The 12,579-nt window shown below is 40.4% G+C and overlaps 1 protein-coding gene across 3 annotated transcripts in view; it reads right to left on the bottom strand.

Moving 5' to 3' along the window:
- The window catches only part of NPR3 (natriuretic peptide receptor 3), a 94,535-nt gene that overhangs the window by 60,735 nt on the left and 21,221 nt on the right, over nt 1–12,579 (bottom strand). For all 3 annotated transcript variants that reach the window (XM_060634435.3, XM_060634432.3, XM_060634434.3), the window contains exon 3: nt 8,824–8,990. In XM_060634435.3, coding sequence (XP_060490418.1) covers nt 8,824–8,990 — 167 coding nt within the window. The remainder of the gene's footprint in view (nt 1–8,823; nt 8,991–12,579) is intronic.

Below are 12,579 nucleotides of genomic sequence, written 5' to 3'. Positions count from 1 at the left end.
AAATTTCTCATATCAAAAACAGCAATATCAAGAAGCTATTTTAGAAATACAGAGGGCAACACTAGAAAAAAGCCAATAGAAACATTAAGGATTATTGCCTCTAAGGAATGGAAGTCAGGAATAGAGAGGAACAGGACACTCCTGTTTGTCTACAACTCATACAGTACCATAAATTTATTTTTAATTCAGTCTGTTTCTTTTTTTCACTTGTTATAGTCAATCTAGAATGGCATATATTATTTTGATTTAAACAACAACAACATCAGGGAAAGGTGAGCTTCACCCAAAGGCAGAGCCAACAGCTCGTGAAGCCAGCCAGTGAATGGGCTTCAGAAGTGCCAAACACAATAGGGAGAAAGGGGCAAGGCCAAGAGTGGGATTTACACGACTGAGAAGTCAGACAGGCTGCCAGAGGGGAAGAGATGTCTCCAACACTGGCTCAGCCTAAACTGAGAAATAGTAGCAAGGACAAATTTGAGTCTACCTCTTAAAGACTGTGAAAACACTAGGAATTGGAAAGACTAGACTGACTCCCTAGCCCAGAATGAAGGAAGGAAGGAATGACTTGGTATCTCTTTCATCTCAGCAATAAAACTAATGTTTTTCAAATTTAAGATTAGTAAATATTCAAGCATTTAAGTGTTTCTTCATTTTCTTCCAGGGGAGTGATTTCTCAGTGCAGCAGTGCATACACCATGCTGTGCCCTATCCATGAGAATAAAAGGGGCTTCAGACAATAATTGGGCAAATGGCATGCTGACTAGCCATCGTCTAGTTCAATGATTCTTACTTTTTTGTGACACTGAACCCATTAAGAATCAAGTGGGGGGTACTGGCCCCTCTCTCTAGAAATACGCACATGTTCACTTACAAAAGTTTGTACATAAGTATAGAGTTAATGCACACTAAGTCAAGAGACCATTATCCACTTAAAGAGGTCATGGAAACTTGGATGAATTTGGAAGGAACTTCTCACTAAAGAACTAAATGAACCCACTCCACTGTGTTTAATGTCATTTCTCTAGAAACATGGATATTTTCACATATGCACCACATATGGTCTGCTACAAGATAAATGGTCCACATCTCTGTGAGTACCGTCAGTGTATGAGAATGCTTTACACTGAGGCGCGTAATGTTTAATATCCATCCTGGCATAGAAATGCAGATCTTGTGGGCTTCCAGAGCTCGTGGCCATGGATATTTATATACCTGCTTAAGAATTTGTAGGTGATGAGGATCTCACCCCAGATGGGACCACCGCATGGTCACAGATCAAGCTCACAGCCATGTTCTCTGGAGCACTCAGTAAACAACATCTCATGATCTAAGAAATAATGATTTACACTCCAGAAGAAAACAAGAAATACAGGTTGCTGCTGATGAAGAAGAGACAGAGTCCCAGCAGATTTTGTGAAGTGTGTGAAAGAGTAAGGAGAAATTGGTATTTTAAAAGTGTATATTTGGGGAGGCAGTGTGCAAGAAAAGAAGTCCTTCAGCCTGTGTTGCCTGCCAGACTCACTTGTCGGGCTTGAGACACTTAATCTTCAAGTCACGGGTTCACTCCCCATAGTGGGCATGTTGTTAATAAAAGGGTCAGACTGATGTAGTGGAAAAAGAAAGTCACTGAACCAGGATTCAGGGGATGCAACTAATCTTGGCTTGGCCACCACACAGTGCATTCTAAAACCAAATACCAGTGCCCTAGAATTGGAACCACTCACATGGCAAAGGCCAAACACCCATTAAGATATCCTTGAGTCAGAGCCACTGCCCATGTGGGCAACACAATAAAACCACTAGAGAAAGCCAGGCAGGCACTCTGCAAACACTTGTCTGAGCCACGCTGGGAGCCCCTTTGCTACTTGAGGGCCTCTCCAGCAGAGCTTTACTTCTAACTTTAGATTTCTAATGACTGCTAGAGGGTCTTCAGAATCCCCATTGTGAAAACCCATTACTGTCTCCCAATACCATCTCCCACAGGACAAGTGAAACTGAACTCCTGGTTTTGTGGACCTAACAAGGTCTAGGCATAGGATTTATTCAACACTCACCATTGCTATGTTGATTGCAGCATACAGGTTACATTTGGAAAGGCCACCTCACCTGACTGGACCTCAGTTTCTACCCTTCCGTCACCATGCAAGGAGTAGGTTGAATTTGATGTCCTTCTGGTTTAATAATAACTAAACTAATAAGCATAATAATAAAAGCTTAAGTGTATTGGCTGCTTCCTTTGTGCCAAGCATACAGCAAGAGGATGTAAGAATAAACAGAAACAGACATAGTTCCTGCTCTCACAGAGGTGACAGTCTGGTAGAAGAGACAAGATTTAATTATAAAATCCCACACATAGCTGATGGGGCACCTGGGTGGCTCAGTCGGTTGGTTAGGTGTCCAACTTCGGTTCAGGTCATGATCTCACGGTTTGTGGGTTCGAGCCCTGCATTGGGCTCTGTGCCGACAGCTCAGAGCCTGGAGCCCACTTTCTGTGTCTCCCTGTCTCTCTGCTCCTCCTCTGCTTACGCTCTGTCTCTCTCTCTCCTTCAAAAATAAATAAACATTCCAAAAAAATTTTAAAAAGAAAATTCCCCACCTAGCTGAGAGGCTATGATGGTAAGGATCAGAGTGCCATAAGATAGTTTGGACTGTCAGGAAAGACACATAAGGAGATGATGGTATCTGAGCTGAGATCTGAAGGTTAAGTACAAGTACTAGTTACGGTAGGCATGCAGGAGCATCATACACTTTGGTCTGGAGTATAAGAAACAAGAGTAAGAGAAATAATAGCTATCATCCATTGAATATTTACTAAATGCCTGACATTGTGTTAAGTATTATTTATATACAATCCTTGAGTTCTTTCAACAGCCTTGTCAGTTAAAAATTATTATCCCCATTTTAGAGTCAGTAAACTAATGCACAGAGTTTCAGAAATGTGCCCAAGATAAGAACTGTAAGAGACAGAGCCAGGTCTATGACACCCCCAGCCTGCATATTTAACCATCAGGTTACACCATCTCCAGTGGTGCCCGTGGGGCCCTACTAAAACATGATGTATCAGAATGGAACAGGTCTCCAGTAGGTTCAATAGTAAGAAAACAAATGTACTTTTAAAAATATTTTTATATTACCTATAGGAATGGTAGAAATATCATCATAAGACACTTGTACTAATGACCATTACAGTACATGCAACACCCACAGCCCCAATGATAGAAGAGCCCTAAGTAATCTGATTTTCTTTTTTTTTTAATAATCCTCTTTTTTAACTTTTTAAATGTTTTTATTTATTTTTGAGATAGAGAAAGACAGAGCATGAGCAGGGGAAGACCTGAGAGAAAGGGAGACATAGATTTTGAAGCAAGCTCCAGGGTCTGAGCTGTCAGCACAGAGTCTGATGCGGAGCTTGAACTCACGAACCAAGAGATCATGACCTGAGCCAAAGCTGGACACAACTGACTAAGCCACCCAGGTGCCCCAGCAATCTGATTTTCTATATACCACACACATGCACCCACCAAACCACCCACCAAAGACAAGGGAAACAAGAGTAGGTATTTGACCCAGAGATGCTAATGTACAGGCAGCAAATAGCCTCTTATTCTCCACTATATGACCTGGGCAGTAGAAAAGCTCAAAGTCTTGAAGTGTAGAGCGACCAGAGTCATGCCAGGAGTGAAGACATTATTAAAATTAGAAAAATCTAGTAATGCAGGTGATTAAAAGGTACAAAAATTTGCAGTTATAGGATAAATAAGCTCTGGGAATCTAATGTACAGTATGATGACTATAGTTAGCAATCCTGTATTGTATATTTGAAAGTTACAAAGATACTAGACCCTAAAACTCATCGCAAGAGGGGCGCCTGAGTGGCTCAGTCTTAAGCGTCCAACTTTGGCTTAGGTCATGATCTCGCCATTCCCAAGTTCAGATTCTGTGTCTCCCTCTCTTTCTGCCCCTCCCCCGCTAGCACTTGCTCTCTCTCTCTCTCTCTCTCTCTCTCTCTCTCAAAAATAAATAAACATTAAAAAAAATTTTTTTAAACACATCACAAGAAAAAAGTTTGTAACTATGCAAGGTGATGGATATTAACTAAACTTACTGTGGTAAGCATTTTGCAGTATGTGCATATATCAAACATTGAATTTATACAATGTTATATATCAATTATAGCTCAATAAAACTGGAAAAGAGGAAAATTTAGTAATGTAACTCATTACATTATAATAGAATAAAGAGGAAACCATCTGATTATCTCAGCAGATACAGAAAAGGCATTTGATAAAATTCAAACACCCCCAACCTACACAGGTGATAAAACTGCATAGAACTTAATATGCATATACTATGTTACACACACACACACACACACACACACACACACAGGAGTACAAATAAAACTGAGGAAAGCTGAGTAAGGTCAGTGTCAATATCTGTATTGTGATTATATATATATAATCTTCCAAAATGTTACCAATGGAGGAAATTGGGCAATGTATACAAGTGATCTCTCTGTATTGCATCTTAAAACTGCATGTACCTCTGCAATTATCTCAATAACAGCTCAAATTTAAAAAGAGAGGACAAAGGGTGAAAATGGAGGGGAAAAGGGAGAGAGGAAGAGAAAGGAGATCAATTTTTTGGAAACAAAATTGCATTAATCCATCAAAATTTGTTAAGTTAAAAATATAGGATAGTAATTTTACTTAAAAAATCATAGCCATTCCAACCTCCCAATGTTTTAGTATAGCCTTATAAAAATTTAAAGTTTCAGATTTTTGCATTTTTCTCATTTTTTTAATGTTTATTTATTTTTGAGAGAGACAGAGAGAAAGCCAGTGGGGGAGCGACAAAGAGCGAGACTCAAAATCTGAAGCAGGCTCCAGGCTCTGAGCTGTCAGCACAGAGCCTGACACAATGCTTAAACTCACAAACCTATAAGATTGTGACCTGACCTGAAATCGAATGTTCAACTGACTCAGCCACTCAGGCGCCCCTCAAATTTTTGCATTTTGAGAATATCACAACCCTTCCAGGGATGCTGCCAACATGCTAAATATGATGAATACAACACTAACATATATGACATAGTGTCAACGATATATTACAATTTACAGTGCCTACAATAAAAACTGTGTCTGGGGGTGCCAGTGGCTGTCAGTTATGGGGGTGCCAGTGGCTGTCAGTTAAGTGTCTGACTCTTGATTTCGGCTCAGGTCATGATCTCACAGTTTGTGAGATCCAGCCTCACATCGGGCTCTGCACTGACAGCGTGCAGCCTGCTTGGGATTCTGTTTCCCTCTCTCTGCCCCTCCCCTGCTTGCTCTCTCTCTCTCTCTCTCTCTCAAAATAAATAAACGTTAAAAAAAATTTTTTTAACCTGTGTCCAAAGCCTTTCCCCTAACCTATATTATATAAACTTAAACCTACATTATATAAACTTCAATGCTTGCTATGCTATTTTCGTTTCAGTTATTCCAACAAAATATGTAATTCTTTCAAAACAAAACAAAACTTCACCAACAAAGAATAGAAGGGAACTTCCATAATCTAAGGACTCTCCCAAAAACTTCACACTCAACATTATATTTAAACAGTGATATGAACAGATATGAAATGTGTTATATGTTCTTTGTAGTAAAGTTAAGAACAAGGCAGGGATGTCCATTATCACTGCTTATATTCAATTCTGCGCTGGAATCCTAGCCAGTGCCATTAAAATTTTTAATAAAATATACTTAATTTAATATGCTTAATTTAATGAAGTATACCTTCAATCAAGCATACTTAGGAGAAGAATTGAAAAGAAAAAAAATTGTCTCTATCCACAAGCCATGTGATTGTTCAAAGAATAAGTGGTAAATTTTAGAACTAATAAGAGATTCCACCAAAGTTGCTGGATTTGAAATCGATAGTAGAGGCCGAAGAGCCCATGATGAGTGTCATGAACTGAAATTCTAAGTAAAGAGATAAGACAACCCATTAGTACAAAGAAGAGAAGCAGAATGACCTAGAAAGGAGCTGAGCCCTAGAATGAAGACCATTAAGTCTTTCTAGTTGTGCTAAGCATCTCCTGCTGCATTAGAGCAAAGTCTCGCACCTGTAAGTCCCAGCTGCACCAGCTCCTGGGTCTTTGGCTCCCACAGCTCCCTCTCCCACAATAGCCCCCACAACCTCCTGTCTAAACTAACCTGATGAACTCAAAAGAGCCCAACTAAAACACACGTAAGCATGAAAAGTAGACATATTTTCAGAACTGGAATAAATTACTATAACGAGCTCTAATTTCTACTCAAATAAAAATAAATTTTTATTTATTTATAAAGTCAGTTTTAATGATCCCATCATCAGAGGGAAGCAGTATTAAAATCCACAACTACAACTAATCTCTAAAGCACTGACACATGGTTTGGAATATGTTATGGATCTTTGTAGCAGGTACAAAGATACATACTTCTTTTGCCCAAGAAGTATCATTATGTTGGACAGCCTCTACTGTAATACTGAACTTCAACAGCCTCAGGTAGGAGGCCAAACAAAATGTGCTCAGTGACCTTTACATTCTTTCCTATTCCTGAGGCAAAGGATTTGGATAATGACAATACTATCATAGGTTTCCTTCAACTTGGTCTCTATTGCAAAAGTTCTACTTCTTTCATTATTCAGAACCCACTCTCCAATATGGTAGCCACTAGTCACATGACTACTGAGCATTTGAACTGAATTTAGATATGCTATTAGGGTAAAACACACACTGAATTTCAAAGACTGTATGTAATAAAAAAGAATATATAATCTCATCCATAATTTTTATATTGATTAAATGTTGAAAGAACATTTTATATGTGAGTTAAATAAAATGTATTATTCAAATTAATTTGACCTGGTTATTTTAACTTTTTAAAAATGTAGCTACTAGTTTTGAAGGGGAACATGCACCCCAATGTTTATAGCAGCACTATCAACAATAGCCAAATTATAGAAAGAGCCCAAATGTCCATTGACTGATGAATGGATAGAGAAGATGCGGTATATATTTACAATGGAATATTACTCAGTGATCAAAAAGAATGAAATCTTGCTATTTGCAACAACACAGATGGAACTAGAGTGTATTAATGCTAAGCAAAATAAATCAGAGAAAGACAAATATCACATGATTTCACTTCTATGTGGAATTTAAAATACAAAACAGATGAACATAAGGGAAGGGAAGGGAAGCAAAAAAAATATAAAAACAGAGAGGAGACAAACCATAAGAGGCTCTTAAATGCAGAGACCAAACTGCCGGCTGCTGGAGGAATGTGGGGTGGGGGGACGTGCTAAATGGGCAAGAGGCATTAAAAGGAGGGCACTTGTTGGGATGAGCACTGGCTGTTATATGTAAGTGATAAATCGCTAAATCCTATTCCTGAAATCATTTAAAAAATGTAGCTACTAGAAATTTTAAATTACATACATGGCTCACGTTTGCATACACACACACCTTTTGGCTTTCTAAATCAGAACCATCCAGTATGTATGCATATGTATATATTTTAAATGATATGTATATTATACACATATATAACATTTAAGCCATGAATAAATATATTTATGAGAACTTTTGTACATCATTTGATAGCAAATCATTCTTACAAAGACAGGTATAATATAATAATAGCATAAAAGAGGCCTCATTTATTGAGCTCCAACTTTGTGATGCGGATAGCACTAAAAGCTTCAGATAGATTATCTGTAATCCTTCCAACAGGGAGCAGTAGTTTGGACAAAGACTGTGCGATTTGCCCCAGATCACACTGCTAAAAAGTGTTCAACTCAAGCTCTGAATGTAGGTCTATCTGAGGACAATGTCTGCACCCTGTACTCCTTCAAATAAGGAAATCGAGAGAGGCCCTGTTTGGAAGTGACCAAATGAAGCTCGTCTTACGAAGATGGTCATTATCCACTTTGGGCAAGGACTATCCAAAGCCATATATCTATCATTAAGAAGGTGCTCCTTTTCCACTTTGGACACTGTGGAATGAACAGTTTTGAAAACCAGCACACACACAACCCCCCAACCAGCCTGAGGAGTGCACTGCTCACCCTGCTCTGAGAAAGAATTTGCTGGAAGGACACAGAGTTTGAGGGCCCGCATAGCAAAGTACGCCAGAAGCAGCAAAACAATGGCACCAAGTGAGGTGTGGCCGGCTGTCTTTGGTGCCACCTCTCAGATGAGTTCTCTGCTCAATCCTTAGTGTGGCCAAAGCTTCTGACCCTAGTCCACTCTCGGAAAATGCATCAGTAAAACACCACTAACGGAGTGGGAAGCTCGAGAATACCCAAGGGGAAGTGACGCTACCATAGGAGAGAAAAGCAGAGTCGCCAAAAAGATGGCCGAAAGAAAGAGCCTTCTAAAACCCAAAATATCTTATGCCATCAAGCTTTGGAAAAAGTAGGCATGCAAAACTTTGGCATTCCTTCGTCCATCTTCTCCCCCACCATGCTCCCAGTCGAATAAGCCTTGGAAGTCTATAGACATCTGCTCCCCACCATGCTCCCAGTCGAATAAGCCTTGGAAGTCTATAGACATCTGCTCAGCATGGCCACAAGTACCCACAAAAAGCAATTCTCCTTCCTGCAGCAGTTGGAAAAGTGGGGTGATGGACATGGAGGAGGGGGGAACTGGTCAGAAAAAAAAAGACAAAAAGTTCAGTGACATTCAGACGTGAACCTAGGGATTTTTGAATGGTTCAGAATAGGACACTGTCACCTCTGATTTAATTAGAAGACTGTTTTCGGGATGCTGAAGGTCTCGGCTCATAATCAAGCACTTACATAATCCTCCTCATTGAGTCCTTGTTTCTCAACAGAACTTTTCACCTCCATGGAAAACTTCTCAAACTCAGGTTTCACTGTCCTCAGTAGAGTGATTGTTTGGAGGGATGAGTATGCTTGCTTAGCTTCAAAGTCATGCTTGTCTCCTCTCTTCCACGAGCCATCTCCTACAGAGAAAGAAAAATATTTATAATTCCAAGGCAGTCACCATAAAGGGGCCATTCTCCCTCTTCAGCTGCAGCGTGTCACTACATGTTACTTTTGGCAGCTGGGGCAAGCGGTATTGTCACAGTTCTGCACTTGGATATAACATGACCACATCAAGATCCTCAAAGGAGAAGAAGGCCTTTTGGACACGTGTTCCTTTGAAATGGGAGAGGAATATAAAAGCACTGTGGACTTCACTGCCTCAACCACATAACTGTACTTTCAGCACCTGAGAATCCAGCACTGGAGGAGTAAGAAGTAAATTTGTCTTCCTTTCCATTCACATTTTTTTAATACCTACAATCAACCGTGGAGGTCAACCGAGTTGTTACTACTGTGCAACAAGCCTGATGTTATGTAGATGTGGAATGACAGGAAAGTCTATGTGTGACAACACAAGTCCTGTGCACAAGACTTATGCACAAGTATGATAAAGCTGGCACCATTCACAGGGAAAAGTTTGACATTATTGATATTCTTTGAAATATTTCTGGAATCTCTTCAGAATAAAAGTAGCTCAAGTGAACATGAGGGCTTATATCTCTGTAGTGTTGGGAGCACCATAACAATTATTTTTTGGACAATATTCGTCAGTGCATCAATAGTAACAAAATTAAAATTGCTAACATTTATTGGACATATATAACAATAAAAGCTCTGTTTATTGAGCACTTTATACATATAAACTCATTGAATCTTTACAAGACTCTCTGTGATTCGGGCACATTATCCTATGTTACAGATGAGGAAACTGAGGCATTGAGAAACTGGGTCCTCCCTGCTTCACAGCACTCCCTCTCACAAAAGCAAAGGCAGATTACATGGATAAGAATCATTACTCTTCTCGTTATGATTTCATTTTTGAGGAAATATGTGGCCTGCAGGACCCCAAAAGGAAACATGGGCTTCCAACATGTGGCAATAAACTGTTGTTTCTATGAATTACCATTATGACCCCTACAGATCTCTGGAAATACAACAAGGAATTCAGCCCGCTAGAGTTCAACATCAAAGTCAGTTGTTCACACCAAGCCCCTAGTCCACAGTGGACACGTGGAGCCCAGCAGCTAAGCAGTGAGGATGCCTGGGGAGTGTGCAGCCAGGGCTCGGGCCACTCACTCTGCTCTTATAGACAAAGCTCCATAAAGAGTCGGTGGCTCTGGAACTTCTACCACAGCTTAAATCAGACAAACATTAACTAACTGTATACCACACACAAGGTTCTGTGATAGCCAGCACAGAACACGTCATGAATGTCTTGAACAGTCTCCACCACCATCACAGAGGGGTTTAGAGGGGCACCTGGGTGGCTCAGTCAGCTGGGCATCTGACTCTTGGTTTCGGCTCAGGTCATGATCTCACAGCTATAAGATTAAGCCCCCCGTTAAGCTCCACACTGGGTGTGGCACCTGCTTGGGATCCTCTCTCCCCTTCTCTCTCTCTCTCTCTCTGCCCCTCCCCAACCCATGCTCTCTCTCTCTCTCTCTCTCTCTCTCTCGCTCTCTCTCGCTCTCTCTCTCAAAAAAAAAAAAGAGGGATTCAGAAATAGACACGTAAATAACTGAAGTTATTACAGGGTAACAGTTAGCTTACTATAGCAGGAGGTGGGGGAATACAAAGAAACAATGCAGAGGGTAGAGGAAGAGGCAAGAGGCTCCCACACTCTTAAGGGGGATGGTTTCGAGGGAGGTGGAGGAGCAGGTATCGGCTGGTCCTAAATGTGTGAATAGGATTTTAATAGAAGGAGAACAGGATGGAAAGGCGTGCTTGGCAGAGCCTGTGGCACAGGCAAAGGTGCAAATGTGTATGACATCAAGTAGGCAGCTGGGAGCCTCAGTCTAGAGCATGAGAAAAGGCAGAGGCAAAGAATTTATTTGTGGGGGCATCTGTATAACCATAATCCTATTAATAGCAACCATTTATTAATTGCTTACTCTGTGCCAGGGAGCTGTTAAAAGATAAATAAGACAGAGCTGAGGACAGAATTCATTAAGGACTAGATCCGCTCTCAATGAGCACAGATTAAATTTCAAGCCACCAAACAAAACTTGACAAAGTCCTCCTCCTTCATATGAAACCTCCCAAACACCAAGGAAGCTGCAACATGCACGGCAGCTGTGCCCGTAGTGAGTGAGTTACAGCCACTGCCACCAGCCAGGGGACCCAGCGGGATGCTCAAGACCCAGGCAACACAGTCTCTGTTAAGGAGCCAGATCCATTTGCCAGGAAGACCCCCAATTCTAAGAATGTCCAGAACATTCTTCATCCCAAGGAGGAACCCATTTCTTATAAGCATGCAATCAATACTTATTGATTCATTTATAATTGATTTGAGATACCAAGACTCAACAGGAATGGTATTTTGTAGGCAAAGAGGGTCAGAGTTTCTAAGCTCCGGGAAAGAGTATTCTCCAGACACATAAGAAAGAAAATACTTAACCCTAAAGGGTTTTATTCTGTGGAATTAGAAAATACATATACAACTGGAAACAGTAACTATCTCTGTTATGAAATAGGAAAACACTCTTTTCTGAAAGAAGTGAAATCCAATGTAATAAATCTGTCTACCACAATCCAAAGAGGAATAACTGTAGAGTTTTGTCTTCTAGAAAAAAAAAATGGAAACAATAATGCTTAAATAAATCTGAGCCAAACTAAATAGTTCCCTTGTCACAACCATAATCGATACTGTAACTTCTCACTTTTGTGGGCATTTCTTATTGTAATATGTCAGTAACATTTCCCATACACAGGGTGTTGAACACTGGAAAAGCAGAGTTAGCTTGGCATGATGCCCCATCAGCGAGGACAAATTTAATTCAGTAGACAACTGGGTGCCTCTAGAGATTTACGAGTGTAACAGAAGAATGACATGATCAGAATCATGCCTTGGGAAATAGCAATGGATTAGAATGGGGAGACACGGAGGGTTCACAGCCACAGTAATCCAGGCAAGAGGTTACAAGAGGCTCTAATGGGAAGTCACACACCAAAAAACTAAACATGGCTCTTTGGGTAGTTAGAATTACAGGAAAATTTTCTTTTCTTTTCTTTTCTTTGCATTTTTCTGAATCTAGTAAATTATAAATACAAAATATTTACTGCTTTTACAATCATAAGAGGGAGAGTCCTTGAGAATAAAAGCAGAGGACAGTGCAAGAGGAATCTCAAGACTCTGAAGAGTTAGGGAGTGAGGGACAACAAAAAGAGAGGCACGTCGCTGATGACGCCAAAGAGGAAAGGAAAATGGGATGTAATTAAAGGAAAGCGCAGAGCCAGATGGCGGAAGAGGGATATATGAGGTGGAAATGGTAATGACTTCAGTTAGGGTCACGGTCAACCCAAGGTGACTAACTACAGAATGCCCAAATGACAACACCAGGCTAGAGTTGGAAATAGCAGTCTGAAGCCAGAAAAAGGAGTGAGCACTAGAGAGTATTGGATGCCATTTCCAAATGGCTTCAAGTGAAACCAGGGAGTGACCACATTGGATAAGAAAGAGAAGGAGAAGGGTTGAGCACAGACACCTTGTGGATGTTGTTTCTAGTG

This window comes from Panthera onca, chromosome A1 (assembly GCF_046562875.1).
Source record: "Panthera onca isolate mPanOnc1 chromosome A1, mPanOnc1 haplotype 2, whole genome shotgun sequence".
Taxonomy (NCBI): domain Eukaryota; kingdom Metazoa; phylum Chordata; class Mammalia; order Carnivora; family Felidae; genus Panthera; species Panthera onca.
The sequence above is the reverse complement of the archived record's forward strand: the minus strand, read 5'-3'. Positions and strand labels throughout refer to the sequence as shown.